General features: G+C 42.6%; 1 protein-coding gene across 1 annotated transcript; it reads right to left on the bottom strand.

The window, feature by feature from the left end:
* Window positions 1-5,556: 5,556 nt before the first annotated feature.
* On the bottom strand, window positions 5,557-19,799 carry LOC104840654. Its single transcript, XM_010581752.1, has 6 exons — window positions 18,838-19,799; window positions 18,246-18,315; window positions 12,312-12,414; window positions 11,118-11,281; window positions 6,901-7,146; window positions 5,557-6,294 (listed from the first exon to the last, which is right to left on the bottom strand). The coding sequence occupies exons 1-6, from the start codon at window positions 19,797-19,799 to the stop codon at window positions 5,557-5,559; spliced, it is 2,283 nt and encodes a 760-aa protein (XP_010580054.1).
* Between the last annotated feature and the right edge of the window lie 5,927 nt (window positions 19,800-25,726).

Below are 25,726 nucleotides of genomic sequence, written 5' to 3'. Positions count from 1 at the left end.
ATAGAATTAATTTCTGTCAACAAGATGACTTCAAGATGGTAGTAAATAAAGAAAATTACTACTTTTAAAAAAGTGGATACTATTTTAATTTCTTGCAACACCGTAAACACTGAAGTGATAAGCATTATACCAGTTACTGATTTAACAGCAGGCTAGAGAAAATGATTGTCATATTATGTTCGTCTTTACAGTGATCTAATTTGTATAAATTATAAGATTTCAAATGGCTCCTATTAATAGAACTTTTTCTGAACAGAACTTTTCCCTTGCTGAGTAAATAGAAGGACTTGTCTGCGCCCCGTTCTATCTGAGGTGGAAGACAGTGATGACAGAGTTGTTAAGCTTCACATTGCAGTTTAGCATCCTAGGATTTTTGCACTGCTGCCATTCCCATACTTGAAGCTGGATATCCTTTAATGTTGTAGCTAATCTCTGTTGCTGTTCTTAAACCAGCTGTCATTTGTTCTTTAGACTAAATTTAAGAGAAATTCAAACTCAAGTTAAGTAATGTAAAAGTGAAAATGCTGTGTTGTTCTGTATGCCATAAAGACAAGCTGATAGACCTTAAGACTTGTAATGGTTTTGGCTTGCCCTACACTTACATTGGTGGATTTAAATGTTTTATACTCCATTATGTCAACAAATGACTTGTAACTAATTTAGTTTGAGGAAGCTGCTGATTTTGGATTTATGCCCCATCAAGTGATCAGTTCTGGCACAGCATAAGCCCTTCCAAGCGCTTCCTCAATAAAGAATAAAGAAAGATGGTAGCATGATTGTGAGAAAGAGAATACAATATATGGCCTTTTGCAGCTGGAATAGCTGACAACATACTAATCTCAACAGTCAGTGTTAATCTGAGAGCCCTCAGTGTGTCTCAAGTATTTGAGACACAGCAACTGTGTAGGATAACTTGTGTTTAAGCTCTGGTACTGTTTTCCTTGAATTTAATAGAAGAATCTTGGTATTTGACACTCGGAGATCAATCATTAGGTCATTCACTCTGCAAACAAAACACATCCATTTTGTATCAATTTCTAGTCTTCAGTAGAACTGTAATAGTGCAGGTGGCTTAGCCTACAGCAAGAGCTTAGGGAAATAAGTTGATTCAAGTAAAAGGAGTTACGCATTTGAGAAGAGAATGCTCAACTCTAAATTGTACTCTGAAAATCTGGTTTCTTATGGCCTCTTAGAAATTTCTGCTGGAAGGGGGCCTTATTTTCTACAGTCTGCCCTCTAAAAATAAATCAACAGTCACTGTGTTACTGGAAGTTAGGAAAAGGATCTCTTGATTTTAAAAAGAATGTGTGGGGATTTTGCATTTTTTCCACTTATTTTATCTAACATTCTTTCTGCATGATGTTTGGGAGCTGAAATACCACTTACACAATTCCAAGGAATAACTTCTGAAGAAAACTAATTATACTATTTCCCACAGCAATGCTTAATATGCAAAGATTGCTTCTAAATCTGCTTTTCAGGTCATCCCTCTTTTCTTCACACTTCACCATTTTGACTTTCAATGAGGTAATTTTACCCTTAAGCTCATTAGTTTCCATAGGAAATGAATTATAAAAAATGCTAAGTGTGCCATATGAGGTTTAACATCAAAGACATTTCTAGACAGACCATGAATATATGTTGAAGCTATATTTGGTCTCTGTTGGGTATTCTTCTCAGTGCTGCTGAGTTTCAGTTGCTTGCTTTCGTTAGGTAAGTGTTGGCTTAGGGCTTATCTTTTTTTCGTTGCAATCCAAATTAATCTTTAATTGTTTAGAATAAAATCTAGTAACTGACTGGACTATTTGAGTCAAATGTGTTTTGTTATGGTTCATGTGCCCTTCCTATGGGGGGGGGGGGGGGAATACGGAAAAAAACAAACAGTTATGAGTAGGATGCTTTGTAACCAACTGCTCTTAAAGAAAAGTTAGATTTCTGAAAGGAAACCTCAGTTCATGTTTCTGCTAAGAATCTATAAATGGATTTTTTCTTGGTGAATGCTACTCTGAATCCTCAAAGTTAAGATGCATTAGCTGCCTGTTAAATCTTTTGGATTGTTTTCCCATTGGGCTTCCATTCTCAACCATTTTAACTACCTGACAGTAAGAAACCCACCACACAGGATTCCTGTCAGCTTGTATAGCTTCAAGCTTTTATTTTCAAGTTCTGTTTCAACAATGAAAAAATAGGGAAAGCCCACATATTTTTGTACTGTTCCAATCTACCTAACACATTGGCTAGAGGGATTGCCTAGTATATTCCAGAATAATTAATTTTTTAAAAAGTTAACATTATTCAAATCCAGCTTTACTGAAAAGAATACTCCTTCTGTTTGTTAGCTCCGTAACATTTTTGGACATTTTTTTCCCAAGCAATTGTGATTGAAATTATTTTCCTCCTCTTCAGCAAGTGTTTAGCATGCTTATCCCATTTGCTGCTTAGTTACAGTATGCAGAATAGCACAGTAAACCCACAAAGGTGAAACTGAATCCTGAACACATGCATGAGTTGTTAAGGTTTCTGTCATTAAAAAGTGGCAGCATAGCTCTCAGAAGTAATATAGCTATTAGGAACAAAATAAATGCCATAAGTAATACTATTTAAAAACTAATCCTAGCCAATATTTACAGCTGAGAGTATTAGAGCACTTTATTCCACCCGGAGCTTTTAGAATTTCTTAAATTTGTGTTATGACTTTTTTGAAGAGTATGGGTGGAAGCTGTTTCTGTTCCTCGAGGGGGGGAAGAGGATAAGTTCAAAACAGTTCCTTTAGCTGTAAGAGGAAGAAAATATTTTATAAATTCTTTGAAGGCACAAAATAAAACACAAATACCTCTTTAGCAGTTAATTTTAGTGATCTGCCTGAAAAAAAAAATTAGGAACTTCAAAAGGCAAGTCAGGAACTTAAGGTAAGTCTCCCATATGTTGTAGTCCTGGCTCTTCGGGGCTGACCAAGAGCGAGGGGAAGGTCTTTGTGTACCTGCAGCATGCACCAGTTAGGCATTAGGCTTCAGTATCTTCTAGTGGCAGAAGACATCACCTTTGAATAGTTTGGTATGTCAGCTACGTCTGTTCTGAGAATAAGCAGCGTTGTTCAATATTGCATATTCTTCAAGAGGAGGGCCTCTCTCAAAATACCTATTTCTGTAGTCCATGATGAATATACGATAACCTGATTTAGTGCCTCGTGTCTAATTGGCTCTGTACTGCTACCAGAGGCAAGGGTGGAAGAGGTACACAGCGTTAAGGTAAGCAGTATAGGAAAGGAAATCCGCACTCCCACAGAAACTAGCCTCTGGCAGCAGTCTTCACAGGTTTATAAAACCTGTTTTTTGGTTACACAGACAGGTAGTAGAGGAAGTCAGTGTAAACAACCACCTCATTATCTCACTAGGTTACTGAGGAGAAATCAAACAGGATCTAATCCTTGGGCGTTTGCTGACTGAATGATGCAGCAGCTTTTGTGCTCTTTCCATTACAGCAACTGCTAGGGAGGTTGCTGTACTGGTGCACGCCACGTGATGTACTGGTGCTCTAAGGCAATGCCCATGCAACTTAGTCTTTCAGCAAAATAAACAAAATAAGTGTCATTACATTGTAGAAATGAATAGTTAAACACGCTTTTATTGAAAAAGCCACTTTTTCCAGCCCTTCAAATGTAGCTATTGTCAATAACTGAACACAAATACTTTTCAAAAGTAGATTTTAGTACTTCAATCTTTAGAAATGTAATAAGTAACAGAACATTGACTCTGAATTACAATGTACATGAATTTAATGCAGTGGAAGTTATTATTAGAGTGCTGAAGACTTCTAAATATTTTCTTAAATATATTAACTCTTCCCTTTGAATCATGTAGCGTTAATTAAAAAAAAAACCCACACAAGAAAAACCCCCAACAACAACAAAAAAACCCCAAGTTGGAGCCAGACTTTTGTGCTTCAGAACTACTCAACACAGTCTGGTAATAACAATTGCGGAGACTTGTTTGCTGTTCATCTTTGAGTCAACTGCTAAAGGGCATATACGTTTTTGCTTCCACTGCTACCGGATGCAAGGCTTCTATGTCTACGTTGACACGTAAACACACACACACAAAATATACGGGAAAACCTACAATCTTGTGTTGCATATCTCAGACGTTAATAGGTGGCAAATGGAAGCTGCAGTAGCAGGTGAAATCATAAATAATTCAGTTAAATATTTCAGGAATCAGACTTCAATGCCTTCACACAGAAGGATTAAGATAACTCAATGCACACTGTAGCTAATACAGGGGAAGACTTGTACAGAAGATTTCTTTCTGACACCTGTTTTATGACATACTATTGCTTTAAAACAATGTGCTGTGTCAGCTGCAAAATACAGCTTCATAGGCAATTTCTTTCACTTAAGAAAGCAAAATAATTCTAAGTTATGGGCTGAACATGCAGGAGTCTCTTGCAAAGATAGGAAAACATCACCAGGAGGCAGTTAAAATACTGATGGGGTTATTAAAGGCAATAGGACTAGCAGGCTTCCCTTTGGTTCAGTGCTCCACTGAATGCCCTGGATTTGTAATCAGGGAGGCACAGCCACTTAGTAGTTCATTTCTAAAGAAAGTGAGCACTTGAAAGTTTGCCCCACTTAATTTTGTCTTTTAAGTCTTGCCTGCTAAAGGAAGGGAAATAGTTGTCTAGTCAATGTGCGTTACCAGCAATAAATAGCTGGTGGATATAGGATCAGAGCAGCTGCAAATATCCAAGTGTTGGATGCTGAAGACTATTCCTAGTATTTCAGTGTTTTTGTACACATGCTCCTGTTGCCATGAGGAGTCACTTAAAAATGTAGTGGACTGAGGTGGTTTAAGCCTATGTAGATCTAACAAAGATAAAGCCACATCAGACTTTTATAGAACTACCATCAAGTATCGGGTTGCTCAGCTTGTCTGTACACTTCTCTAGAGTTAGGATACGAGATAATCGTGGTCTTTAATATTAGAGATGCTAATGCTTGGTAAACTTTGTGCTAGAGTGCAGAAGTTATGAAATGCTTACAATTAAGTTTACAAAACTGTACGCAAACATGCATGATTGAATTCTTACCCCTGGCTTGGCAAGGCTTGGATTGCACAGGCATAGCTATAAACAGAATATAACTCATAGCTCCCAACAGAAAGACTCAAGTGATACCACAGTGACAGAGGACTGATTTACATTTCAGATATAAACCACGATGTAACCGTCTCAGATGACTTCCATTTCTCATTCCAGAAAAAGTTTTCTGCAGTCTGAAGTACCTTCTCAGAGGATGCTTTCTTGTATAAACCACATCAAACTCTCACACAGCAGAACAGAGATGAGGTTAGCGAGCATAAGGGAAGATGGCATTTATGCTGTGCTATGGTTGGTATCCTCGTAATCTCAATCCCAATGGGTGCGAAGCAAAGACCGCTCTTAACAAAGCTGCATCCATCTGTGACTGCCACGCTCAACTGCTTGGCACAGCTTCCACTCTGATCACGCCCCTGTCGTCTCTGTTTTTTGAGAACTGATGTTTCAGTCTTTCTGAGGGCATCACTGGACTGAAGCTTGGCATAGCGTAGGAGCAGCTAGGGTATCACAGTTCTGTGAGATCTCAGTAGTATTAGCATCTCCAACTGACAAGCTCTGCTGGTCCCTGGAAGAGCCAGGGGCCTTCACGTGACCTTTGTATAAACTAGGGGATTTTGCCCAAAGGGGAAGATTTGACGTGAAGCTGGCAGAACTGTTCCCCTCAACAGTCAGAACCACCGGCTGTTTATCTGGCACAGCTGGAGCATACACAGCATTTTGCTCTGACAGATGATCTCCACATTGACTAAGATGTTCTGCTAGGACCAGAGGCTGCTGATCATCCCCTTCTTCGGAAATAACAAAAACGGGTTTGTTTTTATCTGTTTCTACCATAAGCTCCTTTGTTTTCGAGCCATTGACCAAGTTGATTTTCAGTGGGTTGGAGCTCTCCAGAAGATTTTTGGGGCTTTGGCTGTTAACTGGAGATGCTGCCCCTAGGTGTCTTGAGGGATCTAAGGACCTCACCTGTTTGCTGTCAGGGGAACTGGCTAAAAATCCAAAATAAGGGTTACCGAACCTGGATTTCTTCAAATTGCAGGAGCTTAGCTTCCGCTGCCTTTGTGCAGACAGAGTGAGGGGGTACGAGGCATTACTGGCAGATGAATCAGAGTAAACAGTCCCTGATGCTCCCTCTATCTCAGTGGCTGAGATTACCTTTCTGGTTGGCACACCTTGGGATCTTGCAGCTGTTGGAAAACTCTGCACAAAATAATAATAAATTAGTAGACATGCCATGAAAAGCAGAAACTTTGATCCCAAGGGAACTAAAAGTTTAAATTCCTTGTTATGTTAGAGGTGAGATGCATTCTTTAGCAAAAACCTAGGTTATTACCTTAAAAAAGGAGAAACATCCTCTATTAGCTTTGTAACAAGCTGTTGGTTTGACGATTACAGTCAGTGAGACCTAGATATCCCTCCCACACTTACGGATTCCTCGCAATGCAACAGTAATATGTCAATTAAAATAAATTTAAGGCATAACCAGGGGAAAAAAAGGTACATGTCAGAACATTCAATGAGATAATCTAGTCTGAAGGCACCTTTTAATGTTTTTCTGGACTGGGGATCATTTCTTAACCAGGTGCTAAGTGCTGGGCTTCTCAGCACTTCAGGAAAGCCTGAATATATTACAATATAATTAGGCAAAAGAGCTTCCCATACACCAAGCAAGAGGGACTGAAATGTGTAATACATTGCAGGTTGGAGAGGCAAAGCAGTAGGCCAAGGGAAAACGTGTCCCATCAGCGAGCAGCTGGGGGTACTGGGGCACAAACCACCACATCCCCCCCTCCTTGCAAGACTTACACTGTTGTCAACCAGCTTTGTGAAGGGACTGTTGGTGGTCCAGCTACACCATTTTTTCTGTAGCTGTGGTATTGGAGCTAGGAAGTCGTGGAAAGTGCGGGCACTCCACGTGCGTTGTCTGGGACAGTGATTTTCCAGCTGGACGTTCCCCTTCTCAACAGCGTCTGCTCCTGCGGCTGTGTGATTAGAAGTCAGCCAGTCAGACACAGAGGCTGGGCTCGTGACACTTCTTTTTAGGTTTTTGTCCTGAAAAGAATAAATAAAGATCATTTACAACATCTTTCAACAAAAGGTTTCAAAAACACTTCAAAAATATGCAGTTAGTGCAAGAGACTGATTTCTTCAGTGGTTCTCTTCACACGACAAGACACAGGAATGCAACTTCTCCTCATTGCTCTTCCAGCGTGCTGCCTGAAGTTCACTGGCTTCCCTGGATGAAAGTTTTACCTTGTTTCCCCAGTTTCAGGTTTAACACTGAAATGGGAAATCTCAGTTACGTAAGAAATAAAGTCCTACCACTCCCACTAGCCAAATATATCAAATATCTACAGCTTTATTTTACTGAAGATCTCTGACAGATCAGAGTACTAAACTTCATTGTGTAAAACATAATTCTTCCACTCTGCTTGGCTCTTGGAAGGCTCCAGATGTGCCTGTCTGGGGAAACAAAACTTCAAGGGGGTTGGAGGGGGCTGAAAGAAATCCAGAAGCAAGCAACGAGAGAATCAGAAGTCTCAAAAATGCATGATTCAGGAGGGAAGACTGAAGTAAGTGGTGCTCTTTATCCTATATTAGGGAAGAATTAAGAAAATAAAAAGAACTGAAAACAAAGAGAAAGGGAATAATCTGTTCTTGCTGTCTATGGTGAACAGAACAAGAAGCACAAGACCCAGATTGGAGCCAAGGAGATTTTCATTTCACATAAGAAATTCTTTTCAGGTGGAAAATGTGCTTTAGCAGTAGAACAAGACATCCGGACAGGTGTAAAATTGGCATCATTGGAAGATGAGACCACATTAAACCATTGTCACCAGTTCTGCGTATAAGCAGAGTTGATCTGACATGGGAATGAACTAGACAACGTCTAAAGATCTCTTCCATACTTACTTAATATGTTCTGATGTTGCATTTAAAATCACAATTTTTGTCCTTAATGTCGATGTGCATTTAGAGCCAGAAAAGTTAAAGAATCCCTGACTGTCCTATGAATCTCCTTTCATTCTTACTAATACTTCACCTGTTACTTATATAAGCCTCCTGTTCCACAACTCTATATGTATTTTTAATTTTCAGCTGTGCGAATATGGTTGTCACGAGAAGAATGCAAAATCCACATTCCCAAAGTTTACATAGTCCTTAAAGAGGGTCTGAAATAAATCCCACACTGTCCTGGATTTAAAAGTCCTGAGAAACCAGAAATTTGTCATTTGTTATTTCTGAGAAACCGAATCTCCCAAGTTTCTGCAAATCAAAGAAACTATTTAGTTAAAATGTCATATTGGAAATAGATGGCCAGAGAGGCAAGAAATTAGCTACTAGAGCAGAACAAAAATCTCAGCAGGAAGCTGGGAGAGGCTTCAGGCTCTGGATAAGTTTGTTTCAATATTAAGCTCTTAGTCTCAGATTTGATTAAAGTAACAATCTTTATTTACAAATTTATAAGCCAGCTGTCTTCCCCTCAGAAGCCTCTTCAGGATTTATTATTCAAGTCTTAGGATTTATTATTCAAGTAGTATTATAAGTACCTCCAAACTGGTGTAAAAGCTAACCATGGGCTTTGAGATATACTGGAAGTAACTACAAAGATGAATAATGTATTTTCTAGATTTTTGAAAATGTTCTAGCAAAAAATGTTTCTTAAACATCCATGATAATACTGTTTACTCAAACCTTTGCATCTGAAACCTGTAATATCTGAATAGAAGTCAGAGGTCATAGTTATAAGTTAGCCAAAGGCCGAATGATGACTTAAACCAAACGGGACTTAGAAAGCCATGACCCTCCTGGAGGACACCTCAGAAGCCATCTGAAAGCCATCCGAAAGCCATCCTGCCCTCCATTTCCTCTCACTAGCCCACGTACAGAGACGTGAGTTTGCTCTCCCAGCTCTTGCCTTCTGACAGGGGATTGATTGCTTCAAATGGGTTTTAAAAGCTAAAAAGCAAAAGCCAGTTTATCACTGGCTCCCGCCCAGCAGAGCTGAGGCTCACACTTACTGGGGGGCACAAGACCAAGTGGCCAGCCACCATTTCTCAGTGAAAAGATCTGGATTTTTTTTTTAATGAAAGCTCCTTATAGCTTGCTTTGTCTAGTCGAGCATTTGGGGCGAGGTGAGTCTGATGGCATTATTCACTGTACCGTAAAGGCTCAGGATTTCACACGTCTTTTCACATGAGGATAACTTCTTAGCTCCTGCCAAGAAAGTGGCTACGCTCCAGTGGATAACTCATCCCACTTGCCTAGTGCTGGTCCACAAAAGCTACGCACCATACCCTCTGTGGGGCTCAGAGGCTAAAGTCAGGAGCTGGCTGACCAGCTGCATTTTACACCCTAAAAATACACATTTAGAAATTAAACTGTAAACATGTTTATGTTTAACATCCAGTAACCCTGAGTAACGCAAGTGGCCTGAAGAGATCCCGTTTGAGTGCAGGTTTGTAATTAGCCTGCTGTGCTCAATTTCCACCCTCCTTGGAGAGGATAGTCTTCAGCTGTGGGGGAAGACCCAGTGCTTTTAAAAAGGCCCTTCCACCCTTCCCGGGTAGGTTTTCTGCTCCTTAAGGGATGTGGTTGAGAGCATTGACTCACTTGTGTGCAGCATGGACATCACTGGGAAGGAGATGCCTCCTGAGTTAATAATGTGGTAAATCACTTTAATTCTTTGGGTTACTGTCACTTAGAACTGTTTCAACACTCAATATTTTATTTTTATATATAGATAGATAGATTTTCTCTACTAGATAGCTTGTGGAAGGGATGGCAGAATAGAAATGTTTTTCTTTAAGTGTATTTGTCCATTCTGACTAGAGTGGGGGAAAAGAGGAAAGAAAATGGGTTTCCCTCCTGCCTAGAAGCTGTATTTGTATGTGACTGCCACCAGGTGAAGCTCTCTCCACTGGAAAGAAGGACCAAGGAGTGCAGGTGTTCAAGGGTGCCCAGTTTGGGCACCAAAACAGCTCACAGTGCCCTGCTCTGCAGAAGGTAACGTGTTTGGGCAAGGGAAGGCGCCAGAGCTGTTTTCCCTTCCTTCTGTTAATCAGTGTGGCCGACTGAAGGAAAAGCTTAGCGTGTGTCTTACACCAGTGTAGGAAAATCCTGACCAGCCTGGCCTCCTGGCTAATTTCCTAATCAAGTCCAGGGATACAGAATGCTTTTGTTTTGTAAATTGTGACAGAAGTATTACACAGACTGTCCTGGGGCATGTGAGCTCCTTGTGCTGGTTTTTTTCCTCCTCTTGTGGGGGAAAAAGAGAGAGGGCACTGCGAGAGGAGAGTATTGACCTGGGAAAGGCTTTAACACAGACTTGTAATGGATGTGCTCTGTCAGGGACTATGCTCAACGTTGAAGAGGTGGCAGCCAGGCCTGACACTTCTGAGCTATCATCTGTTTCTGAACAGTCAATTGACCAGGAGTGTAGGGGAAAGAGCTAAAACAGGAGAGAACTTTACTGAACTGATTCAGGTTTCTGTGTGTGTATTTGAAAGGACCGCAGTGCTTTCACCTAAAGTACTTGATTTATTTTTTTTTTGAGCATACACTGTAAATTTTCACATCAGCCTGGTGAGATAGTTAAATAGCTTTCTGACAAGCTGAGGAGCTGAGTAACTTCCCTGACCACTTGGTAGTGGTGGGTAGGAGCAGGTCTGACTCCCAGGTCCTTCAGTTGCTACAAGTGATGTCTTTAATGGAACATCATCATTGCCAATTAACGTATTTCTGAGAGCTGGTCCTACCGCCCGCTGGCAGACCTCTGCATTATCGCCTATCAGATCCAAGGTAGACTTCTGCACTTGCTCTTCTCAAAGCTGGCAAGATACTGGCTCGGGGGATCACAGCCCACGGCATTTGATGGCAGCTCAGCTTGAGGGTTAGAACCGCCTGGCTTAGTCACTAACTTTCTTGCAAAGTGGGCAGTAAGCAGAAATGGACAGATATGACAAGTGCTGCCCAGAAGGGACATCCCGTGGCTTCCTAGAGATGCCAAAGAGCATTCCTACCTGTATTCTGTAGGTGGTAAAGCTCAGCCCACTGGCCCCGGGTCCAGCAGAAATGATAAACACTTCATCGCTCCCAGTCTCAGTGGTCACTGCGGATATGGAGGAGGGCACATCTGGGTCAGTGTCCTGAGGAGACCGTTCTGTGCTGCCTCTGCAGGAAGTGACTGAGAAAAGAAGAAAATCGGTAAAGACTGCTTGCCAGAGTGCAAAACAGCTGTTCCCAACTCCTCCATAACAAACCCTCCTCCCTCTCTCCCCAGATGATCTAGAGCAGGCTTTGGCTGTCTGTCGCACCAGCCAGAACAAAATTCAAGCCAACAGTTTGGTCTCCTGAAACTGCGAGCTTTTAAAAACAAAACAAAAGGGGAGGGGAGGAGCACCCTTGGGTCTGCTTTCTAATAAAGACAGACCCAAACTGAAATCCCTCATACTAAACGCACAAGGCTGTGCAGCAGATCAGAAATTGTCATGGCTGGGAGCACAGAATTAGTTTTTTAGGAAGATATCCTTGTGAGAGCTGTGTGTAATGGCTGGTGGTTTAGTGGGAAACTAATGGTGTGTAGCAACACAACATGAAGTAGCTCCCTGTTGGCCTTCACCAACCAAAAGGGGCACCGATACAATTCATGTGTTGTGACTTAAAATTGCAGCAAGTGACATTATGTGCAGCTCGGCTGGGGGTCTCTTGTTCTCGAAACACGCTGTGAAGTAAATGTCATCTAAAGCAGTCCCGTTCCATAAAGCTCTTCAGAAAAAGTCAGCTCCAGGAGTCTCAGGTGTCCAAAGCCACCGTAAGCATCGTAAAACCCCATCCTTTCCGGACAAGGTCAGGCGCAGGGCAGGTGACACTCCTCCGCAATTTATGGATCTTTGTAAGTTGTTTGTAGCAGCCTGAACCTGACACGTTTGCTCTGCTAACCCAGTGTCTCTGCAATGCCATGTGCTATGACAGCTTTTGTTGGCAGCGTCCTGGAACTGTGCTTGCGCATGGTCCTTGCCAGGGGAATTACCCTACCGGCGAGGGGGGAGAGCAGCAAGGAGTAGTTCCCACAACAAAGGCTTTCTGCTGTGAAGTGGCTCTCCAGCTGTGCATGGGCGAGACAGTGAGGAGGACTGCAAGGAAGAAATGATCTGATTAACTGGCCCAGGGCTACAGGGTGCCCTGACCTGCTCCCGCTGCTGCCCCGTGCTTACCCGCCTGCTCCCGGCTGACAGAGTGGTTGTTGTTTTCATTCTGCCGACTTGGCACCACCAGCTGGAGCTCATTGATATCGACGGCGGAGTTCTGGATCCCGTTCTACAACTCAGAATATGCCCCAGTAAACATCGTCAGATAAACAGTGCAACAGCCAATATGAAAGAGAGAAACAGAAATTGCTGAAGCCATTAGCACTAACCTCCTGGTCACTGCATGCGTTGGATGAGCTCCTTTTGGGGCACGTTCTCTGCCTGAAAAGGAGAGACAGCAACAACAACAAGCCCACGAGTGAGTTAAAGATCCACAGAAGGGAAGGTCTCAGCTGTGCTCATCCTGCGAGGGGGACCCAGCAGGTTATGAGCTCTCCTGCCTACAGGAGCATCCAAAATACCTGCCAAGACTCAGGGCAACAAGGCCTGTAGGCCAGGGCAGAAAACAATATGCTCATGTAGTGGAAAGTCAGCTGAAGAAGAGAAGGACCTGTCATCTTCTTGCCATGATCACTGCAAAAGCAGGAAGAGAGTTCAGACCTCTGCCAAGTCCCACCAGGCTCCCCTCCGCCGGCCGCGCTCTCACGTCAGTAACTACATAGCAGGACTGAAACCCTGCCTTTGGTCTGGGCAGTCACATCCTTCTTATCCCATTAGAACAGAATATTTCATCTGCGTAGCCAATATTGCATGCTGGATTATATTTAGCAAGCAGAGAGCATCAGATGTTGTTCATTTGTATGAACATTTTATTGAAAGACAGCGCTATGGCAGATGATTACTGGGTAAACATGCCTCTTGGCTGAAGGGAGACAAAAGCAGGTTCTTAACCGTTTTTTTCACATTTTTACTAAAACTGAGGTTATGAAACAACTAGTCTTACTTACTTTGGGGTGAATAAGACTTAAATATGTCACAAAGAAAGGCTGGCAGTAATGAACGTGCTGATGACCGAAGCAAGTGTATTTTGTCTTTGTGTACAGCAGTTCTCCATGGGACACTGCAGAGACACATGGGAGCATCAAGGTACTGACCAGATAGGATGTGACCCATGTTAACTGTTTTCCCTACTATCTGTGCTGTTGGCTGGCATTTTTCCTCTTCTTGTTGGGGGGGTTGGTTTGTTTTAAGGCATTTAATCTCCTCCATGCAAGTGTTTTTTGGTAGTGATGGGCTGAAGCCAAGATTTCAAGTTTCCAGTCACCATTTTGTTCCTGTTTGTTTTTAAGAATGGGGGCTCAGAGGCCACCTGATGAGGCTGGCTGGGAGCCAGTGTCTGCTCCATCTCGGGCATGGTGGGTTTCATTCCTTCACCGTATCATTGGATCTCTTAAAAAATGCTTATTGACTGACAAGTGAATTGAGGGAGGAAAAAAACCCCCATGACGTGCCCCCAGCGCTATTCCTAGTGAATACAGAGAAGACTACAGAAAAAGAGGAGAGCGAGTTGGCACTTGAGAATGTAATCCAGAAGACATCCAGACGGATAGCTGTTACTCCAGGAGGCACAATGGCATCGGCCACCGCTTGGGCTTCTCGGGGGAACTCGGGGCTAAAGCAGGGAAGGCTCTTCCTTAATGCACTGATTCCGGGAGGGGGAGCAGGGAAAGGCTTCCAAGCAGGAGTCATGTTGCTTTACCAAGCAAGATCAAACCAAATAAGAAACACTTCCGAGTGGAAAATGTGTATGTAAATATTCCCCTCACACACACCAGAAGCTCTTATTGGGCATGAGAACCATTTCAGCAGGAGTGACCTGGCAAAACATGCCCCAAAATAGTGAATTAGTGTGGTGGTCAAGACATTCAGGTAGATGGTGGGAGAACTGTCTGTAATACCCTGCATTCTCCACATTGCATTCATTTTTCTAATCTCTTCCCCTCTTCCCGGCTCTTTCCTGCCAAAACCCATGACAAAAATTTAATCAAATCTGATATACTCCTATGAAATATTCGTTTCAAATAACTGGCAAGTTACAAGCAAGTTTGTTAAAATATTCCCACCCAGGGATTAAAGAGCACAAACGAAATGTTCTTGTCTAAGAAAATACAACTTAGCACATATTTCTTCCACACTGAACATCAAGCATTGGCAACTTTTGGCATTGGCACAGACTTTTTAGTTATCTGGATGGTCTCGCTTTTGGGTTTGTTATTTGAACTTTTAGCATGACTTAACAAACAAAATGTTCAAGTTCTCAGAAACACAAAAATTTGTTCCTCGGATTCTTGTATACAGCTGTCCCGCTTATAAGATATTCATATTCTCTGGGACAAAGCTGAAAAGATGAAATAACAATTTTAAAAGTCTCAGCAACTGACAGCTATGATAAACTATGGATAGTCAGGGCAAGTTCTGCATTAAGAAACTGAAATACCTTACACCCATTTGGCTCCTTTCCTTGCCTTTCTTTATAAATGTTGTGCTCTATGATATTTAGCAGGCACTGTAACTACCTTGAAATCCACACTGCAGTTTGGCAGTATGAACCAAAGAGAGAGTAAGGTGCCCCTGGCAAAGATGTTTTCCGTTCAAGTACGGTAGAATAAGGGGGAATAAGAGAAGGAAGAGTCCTGTTCTTCCAAAGTTTAACTTAGGTTTAAAAAATGGTAACTAGCTGAAATGTCCCCATTTTAACTTTTTCTTCCCTCACCACACTTGGGTATTGAATGTCTGATTTCCACTGAACAATTTGATTTACTGTTAAAAACCAACACACACAAAGTGTAAGAGTTTCTAGATTCGGCCAACAATTTTGGTGGAAACTTGAGGGTTTTTTTTTCTTCTTCTATTCAGAGCTGCTTCCGTAGTGCCTGGAGAGATGCGCTAGTTTGCAGGACTGGGGATCTTTCTTAGTCTTTCTTTAGCGCATTCTTCAATTGGGCTATATCTCCTGTGGCATGCTGCAGTATCTTGCCACCAAGGAGACCAGCGATTTACATCAGCACGCAGCTCATGGATATAAAACAACCAATGTCCAAATACACCAGTTTCCATCATTTAAAAGAAGTCTTTTTTTTTTTTTAAAGTTGCTTCAAACTTCTCAAGTAAACCAAAAAATTCAAGTCTGTTGGAAGCTTTATGAAAATTGACCCCAGCAGGCAGGTCTAGCTGGCTTAGGTCTCTAACTAAACCAGACTGATGTGTGGAGGGACAGAAATGGAGGACACGGCTCCAACAGACAGGGATGGGTTTCTGGGTTGTGCCTAACATGCGGATGGCAGAGGAAAGATCTGGTTTAGAAGCGACAAGGATTCTCTAGGAGGGCATTATATGACCAAGGAAAAGTTTCGCCCCCAGGTGATGGTCAGGCTGCAGGCAGTGACTGGCAGGGCAGCTTGCATGGAGAGAGATGGCAGCGCATGATGACTTCATGAAATAGCTGTACACGGAGGGGGTTGTAATTGGAAACAGGTCATTGGCAGGCTATGCAGGTGTAAAATGCAGTTGCAATCCATGGGTTGCAACCATCGAGCAAAAGTCTGACTGCATTGGACAGGATTAAAATTAAATAAGGTGGACAAGTCTGTTGTTCTTGGGGCTTGGGAAAGAAAATAAAAAATACCCCATTACTCGAGCCAGGCCTCATGGCCAAAAGTAATTAGAATTATTGGCCAACTAACAACTGAAGCTTTCATTCCCTCCCCAAACAGCAAACAAAAGCTGCAGTGTGGCAGAGACTTGGAGTTTCCCCAGAGAGCTTTGCCCTGGCTGAATGCAATGAGCCCGAGCAGACACTGCTGACGACTTGGTGCATTGGAGTGGCAGTAGGTGCCAAGCCCATCCTCGGCCATTTCTACCCCTGGCGAGGCAAAGCCTGCTACTTTTAGCTGAGCAAGAGCAGCAGATAGAAACGGGAAAAAAATACGGCTAAACCTGGTACCGGAGGAATGAGTAAAGTACGAAGAGAAAAGTAGAAGGCAAGTTTACGAGGCCAAGAGCTTGAAGGTTACTATTAGCATCCTTTGCAATGGCACGCTCCAGCCAGAACAAGTATTACCATGCCTCAGAAAGCTGGTCGCGTTTCTGAGCGTGCTGCATTGTAAAGCGTCTTCATTTCTCCCCTCCTCAGCCCACCCCTTGCCATCCTGACACTTTCTGCAAGGAGAATGGGCTGTGGCTAATACATGTGATTTCAAGCCCCTATTTAGGGCAAGAAACATAAAATAGAGCTTCGTGGGTGAAACTGAAAGAAGTTTAGATGTGCTTAATGGCCTCCACAGTCTTATTCTGAGCTGCATTAAAAACCCACAGCTGGGAAGTATAGGCAAGCTCCAACCAGCGCCAGTGGCTCTGAGGCCAGAGACCAATATCATCAAAGCAGTTAGCCCCGTAAAGAGGAAAAAAAAAAAAAAAGAAAAAAAGACTCTTCCAGTGCAATAGAAGCGAGGTTACTCAGCACAGGTCGTGGCATCACTTCCACATGTGTCAGATCTCACTTAAATACTTTAAGTCTGACAAGAAATAAAGTATTGTGACCAAGGCCTCACTGGAATAGCATGCAGGGAATATAGGCAGCTGGGATAGTAAATGGCCTTTCAAGAGGCTAAAGGACTAGGGATAGTTTCTATTTATATACAGTCAGTAGCTGACTGAGGTATATCTTCCTTTAAAAAAAGAGTCATAAAGCAATGAAAAGGCGTAAATGCCAGTGTTAAAAGAAGTGAGTCTAACCCTGGTCCTGCACTATAGGACCCCTGGTAGGATGTATTCACGGTGACCAGAACATACAAACATTTGTGTGAGGGGAAAAAAATGCCTTCAGTTTTTTCTCTGTTGGTCACCAAGAGCAGAATATTACTTTATTTTGTAAACATCTAACAAGCAAAAAGCCAAACTGAGCATCTGAGCAGCATGGCCTGACTTTCTAAACAGGCTACACAGACTAAACTTCAGCCAGTAAAATCTCAGATTGCCGGTGTACTTTTTGGGTTGAATAATACTCTGCTTCACGGATAGTTACAGTGAAATTAAAGAGGGGTAATGGAGCAAGAGCAGCCTACTCAACATGTGTATCAGCCCAGACTGCTGCCATAGTGAAGGGAGCATGCTTCTGTCTCTTTTGAAGATTGGCAAGGGTATAAAAATAAAGTATTTGGTATCTGGAAGACATTTTCCGCCAGCCGTTTTCCTTTAGAGCTAGCAAAAAATTGTGGTCTAAATTAGTGTTCTGCAAGCTCTTTAAAAAGGAAAAAGGTTAGTTAGATGTAACATATGCAAGTTTAACTCTTACAACTACGAAAAGCTCAGACCCTGAAAGCAGAAATTTCTACATACAGCAAGAGAGATTATATTTAAGCTTCACCACCTTGCCCACGTTCTCATATACCCAGTATGATGGCCTATATTTTGTATTTATTCAGCAAGAGCTAGAAACGCAGCCTCCAAAAGGACGAGGAAAACAGAGTCCCTCCATCAAATTAACCTCAGTGACTAGGAGTGGCTGGGCAATCCTGAGACCTTTTGGGTTGGAGGATGCACAAGGGATGAGGCAGGGCATGCAGCAAGAGAGAAGACAGACCAGTTGCACGCTGCCATGGGAAATGAATGCTGTTACTAATATCCAGTCACCACAGCGGAGCCCTGCAAGGGACAGTGTTTGTTTCAGTTTACCTGATGTTTTCATTGAAGTCAAAATGTTTGAAAAATACTGTTTGTTTTGACAAAAACCTGGGGAGCTTGGGCTCTGTTTTGAATTTGTTGGAAGGAAAAAAAATAAATCACTGTTTCTACAAAAATTCACTAGGGACTTAGTAAGAAAAATGCAAACATATGCTGGGGGGTGGAGAAGCTTCCTCCTGATGGATATAGAGAAAAGAAATATATAAAATAAAAGCAATTGCCTGGAGAGGTATGCTTTTGTCACTGGCTGGTTTTAGCCATTGAACTAGTTGGCATCAGGACCTGGAAATCAGCAACGCAGCCTGACCATCAGCTCACTTGATCCGTGTCATTCCAGATGACGTTTGGGGACAATCGCAGGTACTGCAGCAAGGCTCTCAGCTCTTCCCTAGCAGTCAAAGGGACGTGCAGATGACTGCTTAATGCATGAAGTGCAATGGCATTAAAATGTCTGCACAGTCCCTTGGATAAAACATGCTACAGACTGGAAAATATTACTTAACCTTAATTCAAAGTGGTAATACTTTTGTTACTATTTACTTTTCTGCAGAGCGTTAGTGATGGTTAGTCAAACTGTGGAATTGCTGTGAAAAGACGCAGTAGCTGTCAGCTCAGCCTGCTCAGGAGAGTCGGGGAAGGATGATCTTTCTGTTCTGTATACCCTTCAGGTATTTCTGCAGGAAAAAGAAAATCAATTGGAGGCACAGGAGCTGTAGAACTAGGAAAGAAAACCGAGGAGCCTAAGGCAGGAGCAGTGACTGGCATTGATCTCCTCTGTATCCACACACTTTACTACATTTAAGGGACAGCAAGCATGAGCAGAGCAAAGGAAACGCAATTTTGTTTTCTGGTCTTTTTCCTGTATGGATAATATCACATGCTTCAAAGGCTCAGATATGCATCATCTTACCTGCAAGCTACACAGAGGGCAGAGAGCAAAGCAAGCGCAAAGAAGACAATCCCTGTTATAATTGCCAGCATCATCATGTTTTCCTTTCTCTCCTGCCTCACAGCATCTACAGTGGTAGGTTCGGTGATGTTCTTGTATTCAAAGAGCATTGCAAAGCCTCGGCCCCGGTCTGTGGTGGTGATCAGTTCCATGATAACCTCAACCATTTCCAGAGATGAACCAAAGACCAAGGTCTTGTTTAAAGGTGAATTTGGTCCACAGAAGCGAGAGGAAAATGTGATGAGATCAGAAACATAAAGTACATCATGGGGACAGACATCCACTGCTGGCTGTGGGCTAGAGGAGATTTCCACGGGCAATACTGTTGTGGGAAGAGTCCAGCTCTCTACTGTAACTTCATCTCTCTCACTAGCAGCTAGGTGGGCAAGCAAGATTTTTTCTTTCAAATCTTCTTCTGTTTCCAGGCCACTGGTATTTTGCCTCTCCGTTGTGGCACTACCAGCCACAGGGAATGGCAGCTCTTCTGTTTGAGCCTTGGTAATCACTTTGGGTTCCTTCATCTGCTTCAACTGGTTTTCTTCAGATGCTTGTTTGGCTTCCTCTTTTTTTGAGGCGGTTCCTGGAAGTTCATCCAGGTGACTAGCAAGGTCCTTTGACTGATCTCTTGTGCTGCTCAGATTCTGAGCCACCTTTGACATCCAGGTCTGGAGAGGGGGGTTTGTAGTACGGAGAGCCAAGTCAAGGTTTTGCTCAAGAGAAGGCATGTCCTTATTTCCTGTTTTAGTAGGGGCTGAAAAGCCATCCCAGGGGGCTGGAGTTTCACTAGAGCTCTCAAAAATGTCAAAGTCAAAAATTTCCAAGATAAGATGGGTTCTCATGGGGATGAAAAATTGCCAAACGCAGTGTGTCCCTGCGTAGTAGTTGTTTGGAAAACCTGGTGATAAAATCAGGCCTCTTTCCATCGATTCCACCACTGCACCACAGGAGTAATACACCTGGGAAATAAAACAAATACGCTTACATCTTGCTAGAGATTGTATTCAGGATGCAGTCTGCTAGACCTACTGAAGGTCCACCTATTTTCTTTCCCTTCAGGGACTGGTATAAGATCGCCTCAAGAAAGGGGAATTTGTTAAGCTTGTACAAGTCTATCTTCTACTTTCCCATTCGGAGCATTAATCTAATATGCCTAACACAGAAAGCTACTCCTGGGGACTATGGAAGTGTATACTGACCAACCAGCCTCCACAGAAATATAACTCAGATGAGTAATTCACATAATTCTCACTTTCTACTACTGATCACAGTAGCATCCATTTCAGCTGTTGGCTAACATACAACTTGTTGACCACACAAATGCATTGTCCTAAACAGCTGGTTGTGTGATAAAAATCTCAGGAAGCTAAAGAAAACTGTCACCACAGCATCTTGAACTCTGTGTTATTTTCATTACAAAAACATTTTTTTAATGTAAAAAAAAAACCAACCAACTTGCATTGATGATTACCCGTGATTCATCCATCCAACTCATCTTCTGTTTCAAAGACATTCAGCCTTATCTACTTTAATAAGCAGTAAAATCTAGGTGGTTTTGATTGGGTAAATTGTCTCTGCTTCAAATGCAAAGCCTCTCAAAATAGTGATAGCAGATACCAGCTCTCACTAGTAAACTAGCAATCAACATGCAATTTACATAACACAGCGGCAGTCCCATGTGAAATTTGCTATTTCTTCTTTCTCCATAAATAGCCTTCAGTCTCCAAAGAGGAAGGAAGTCCATAAATGGTGGCACTAACTACCGTGCTGCAGCTTCTCTAAAGGTACATGAGGCTGCTTTCATGCATCATATTTACAACTAACTTCTCCCAAAGACACTCTCAGAGCCTTTTTTTCAAGATTCTTTCATAAATTTGTAGAGCACACAGCCCTGTCTGCACCTTGGGCAATTGTTTTTGAAAAGGGGAAAAAATAAGTCAGAAGTACTTAGGTCACAAGCCCTGTCTAGAAGCATGGGTTTACAAGCAATAATTGGAAAAGAAAGGGAATGCTTTGGGTTTGGTGGGGTTTTTTTATTGGAAATGATTTGTCGTCTTGGTCTGTTATCTATTTAAACACAAAGGAAGCTTGGCAGTAGAACAAACAAATCTTATGAAGTCCATATAAAGCCACAAAGATCAAAATACTCCAGATTTTTTTTTTCCTCTTAGTCCCTCCCCTTGGCTTATATTGAAATGGAAAGAAAAAAAAAATGCAATGCCAAACATTGAAAGCCCGTAAATAACAAAAAGCCAGACCTGTTCTGCAAGCCATGACCTTTGCTTTCCAGCAGGTGCTGTTCATATTCTGAGTGATTTCAGGGTGGATGGCAGGATGGCAATAGAAAAGGACCAAAACAGCAACGTGGGTAGAAATTGTATTCTGTATTCAACTTGAAACCCAATCTTTGATTTTCAAAAGTGTCATTTAAATCAAAGCTTATGTTAATTATAGTGGAATAAACTACAGGCTTCTCATTTAAGGCACCTGGGCTGGACTATGGCTTGAAGTCTCAAGTGGAAAAGAAACCTCATTCATGTGCCAAATACATATTATCCTCTGTCTAATGCCTTAGGAGTCCCACAGCATGTAATACCAAAATAAATTAATAGAAATTTACTGATCTTTTCTCTAGGAGGTAAAATTTGGGGGTTTAGTCTGAATTAGCTAATTCATGGTAAAAATGCAGGTGAAAATAGCAAAACTTTTATGGCAATTTAAGAGGCTACAGATCCTAACATTTAGATCCATTTGCTAATTCACATCAGAACTACAGATACATTTGTTGTCACCTGGAATTTACTGAAAGCCAGCTGGTTTCCAGTGAATATGCTCCCCTCTCCTCAGGGAGAGGATTGCTCCTACACTTGGAAGAAGGAAAGAGGGATTTTCTGTGACTTCTCTCATATTCCTTCCCTCCATCATGGAATATCAGTGCAGACTTGCCTTTGTCCCATGCTAGTCTTTTGAGCTCACTTTTAAGGAAGATATTTGCATAGCAAGAAACAGTAAATAATGCCTAACTTTTCAACTAAAATATGTACTCAGTTTTGGAGCCAGAATGTGCACCAGAACTGCTGCTATTGCAGGGTGGTACTCCTGGATGTGGGAGGATTACAGATTGGCCCGAACCTCCTTAAATTAGCAATGATTGAGGGTTGAGATTTTATTTTGAGGAATATGTGAACTGATCTAGTTGCCTTTTTTCAGACACTGAGAAGGCGCTTGGAGGCGTTCACAGCCCCACCTCTACTACCAGAAGACTTTGTTAACACCCAAAAGCAGCAGCCATCAGTTCGGTGGATTTTGTGGGATTAATCACCAAAGTGCTGAATGGGTAAGTGCACCCCCCCATAAATCCCTCGCCCCCGCTCTCAGGATAGGCTCCCTTTCCTGCCTTCATTTTCACTTGAATCTGTCATCATTTGGAAAGAAATACCTTGCAGACTGCATACATCCAAGGAGTCTCAGATTCAAATGCCTCTTGTTCCCCTACAAGCCATGTAGCCGCCAGTTGGCTGCAATACCTAGCTGAATCCCAACAGGTACCCTGCATCCCCGAACCCCAGGGGGGGGGATTTGTGCAACATGTGCATTCCAGAAATCGGGCTGAAAGGTCACAGCAGCGAGGGGATTGTTCATTTATTACGGCTTGGGAGACCAAAAAGATTCAGGGCTTGCTCTGAGACCAGGAAAAAAAACCCACAAGGGACAGGAAATGCAAGACAGATCCGAGGGGGCAGGGGGAGGATTTCTGATTAATTTATAATCCACAACTGAATGACTGACAAAACTGTTTAGTTCATTCGAATCATCCTTTATGAAAGCTGAGTTTCATCAATTAGACACAGATGTTCCCTTCTGCAGCAAGTTATAGACTTGTGGGCTTTTGACAGAGGCATGCAAAAAATCTGGCACATTTTTAATCTTTGCAAATGATAGGTGGTTGTTTTTTTAAAAACAACACTTGATATATGCCCACACCAATTAGGTCAATTATGAGCAGGGAGAACCAGATTACCAGTCCTGTTCATCTGCTTTTCAGTACTTCCCACTCTGACTAGGAGTCCCAAATGTTTAAAACAGTTGTGCTGAACTGAACCTCCAGCCTGCTGTGGTCAGACATACCCTACCTGCCTTCTGAATTAGGGTAACTGGGGAACAGCATTTAGTAGGTTGCAGAGAAGTTACTCAAATCTCAGCTATTGCTTCTTGGCCAAAACCACAATGGTTGGATATTTCAGAACATGCCAAGACATTGCATTTCCCCTTTTCACACTACACAGCCCACTCAGAAGCTTAAATCTACGCCCATTACTAAAAAATGCCCCATTGTCATCCACTTACCTCCTCCTGTGCTGACATTTGGACTCTCTAGAAATGAGTAGTTAATATTGGCATCAGCTTTGAGCTACTTAATTAAGATACACGTATGTAAGGCGTTACAAGGCCTCTGCACCAGGAAACACAGGGGTAAGGAGTACAAGGGGGACCTTGTGCTAGTCCCTCCTAGGTGATTCTGGCAGCGGTGCCCCGATGGTGGGACGAATGCTCCGCTGCCCTCCGAAGCGTAGGTTTGCAACAAAGCCACGCGCGATGCGGTTGTAGAGAGCCCGGGAGTTTTTCTTAAGCGCAAAGCTATGGTGGGTTGGAAGAGATGTGGCCACAAGTGACTGCAAGCCATTGTTCAGAAATCTCACCACAGACACCAGCATCTGCTTCCTGAGGAGCACCACCGCCCAAAGAAGGAGCAAGCCCTTGATACGTAGGGGTGCACCACAAAGCCAGCATGTGATTTCTTCAAACTGGACACTACACCAAAGAGCTCTTGAGAAGCACGTGGCACTGATAAAGAGCAGAATTCCCATGCAGGAAAGGGGGAGAATAATTGTTTTGGCCAGATGGGAGTTTATTGTAAGGCCCAGCCAAGTATATGCACAGGAAAGAGTAGTTCCCATCATCTGAGTAATATAACCCTCGACTCTGCTCTCCACTCGCACAACACCTACTAACGTAGCCCTGGAGCTTCTGCATTGTTCCAGTAGGAACATTGTCAGGGAATCAACACATTCTAAGGGAATCCCACTCACTACTAGAACAATTTAATTAGCACCCTTTCTTTAATCACAGTTACTGCCAAAAAAGGCACCAGACTAGAGCTAGATCAGAGGCATGCACAGAAGCAAGCTCCTCATTTTGGCAGGACAGGACAAGTTGTTGTGGCACCTTACAACAGAGCCAGGAGACCCTCCTGGCTGCTTCCACCAGAGCGAAGCCACACTCAAAACCCGCAGGAGGGTCTTGCAAGAAGCCATGAGTGGCAAGTTGTGGCAGCCTCTCGCTGGCCCACGAGCGCTCTTCAGTGATGGGTACCAGCCTCTGCCTGAATCACTAGAAGCAGGCAGGACTCAGTTTCTCAAGCTTCTGTGTCCTGCCTCCAAGAGAGAAATGCTTCTGGCATGAGGTGATGCTGGGAGCCCAGAGGGAATGTGGGGAGGATGCTGTGACATGTAGCTGGTAAGAGAAGGTGACATGACCATGCGGTTTAGCTTGTGAAGACATAAGCCCTGCTGAAGAGAAGTGGAAACAAAGTGATGCAAGATCCTGGCTAGGAAAACCCTCAGCCCATTTGTGCTCATTGTTTTTGCTGAAGCTCAAAAAGGTGAAGTAGCGATAAATTTTCTTCATTCATGTTAATGCTGGTTACAAGGAGCCGCTGTTTGCAGAATCCTGGAGGACGCTGTCTTGCCTGCATCCCAAAGACTGTTTATTTTTAAAGTGTATTTATTTCAAAGAAAAGGAAGGAGGACATCCTGTCTTGATGTTTGTCATTCCTCTGTGAGCACAATCTCAGATTCTCTGGCTTGGGACCTGTCCAATGTAGTTCTTTCTCTTTTATAATATACTCACCCAAGAAATAGCAAGTTCTCTTCAGTGCGTACCCAGAGTCAGAGTGAAAGCCTCAGCAGAGGAAACTGGAGACACATAGCTGAGCCACTAAATTTCCAAGACATCCTCAGGGGCCAAGCCACACACTTAATAGAGATACCCAGTTGCAGGCTTGCAAGGAAATGATGTGCAAAGACCATAACCTAGTTTGCCCTCGTTAATGCCTTATGCACATCTCGGCTTCTGTGCATTTCTCACACGTATTTCCAGTTTCAGGCAGACTTAAAAATGTCGCTTCCACTTCTTTTTAGAGATGACAGAGAAGGAATAATCCACTATATTTCAAACTGACTGAACATTTAAGACGTGCTGCATTTATTATTCTTTTCAGGAACAGACGTGTATTATCTCCTTATCCAAGTTAAAGGGTGTTTTGGTCTTTGCTTGAAGACTGTAGTAGAAAGATTTAATACTAGAGTAAGGAATGAATAGGATAGTGAGGATAGAAGCTATTTACACAGACCTTAGGGCCTTCAAAAAAATCACTCTGAAGTCAAAATACCTGGTTATGATCCTGTGATTTTGACTGAAAGATTCTTTTACGTTTTGTCCCTTCCTGTAAAATAGCCCCATGACATAAATGATCCTTTACTCTTTTTTTTTTTTTTTTAAGAGTAGGAACCCCTCCCCAGGTAGATTTTTTTTTTTTTTTTGCTTCATTTAAAGAACAAAATCCACTGCAGCTACCTGGTGCCAGAACAGGACTGCAGGCAGTATATGGCAGTTCTATAGTAGCCTTATCTTGTCAGACTACAGCTGATTCTGATTCAACAGCAGCTACAGGGGTATGCAATTAGTTTCTGGACAGAGATGGATGCAGTCTTAGCATCCAAGATTGTTCAGTCTGGATGACTAAATTTAGCCATCTGAGCTCACCATAGTACCAGTGGGGTGAAAATCCAGC

Source organism: Haliaeetus leucocephalus, unplaced genomic scaffold, assembly GCF_000737465.1.
Source record: "Haliaeetus leucocephalus isolate CR32 unplaced genomic scaffold, Haliaeetus_leucocephalus-4.0 Scaffold802, whole genome shotgun sequence".
Classification (NCBI taxonomy): domain Eukaryota; kingdom Metazoa; phylum Chordata; class Aves; order Accipitriformes; family Accipitridae; genus Haliaeetus; species Haliaeetus leucocephalus.
The sequence above is the reverse complement of the archived record's forward strand: the minus strand, read 5'-3'. Positions and strand labels throughout refer to the sequence as shown.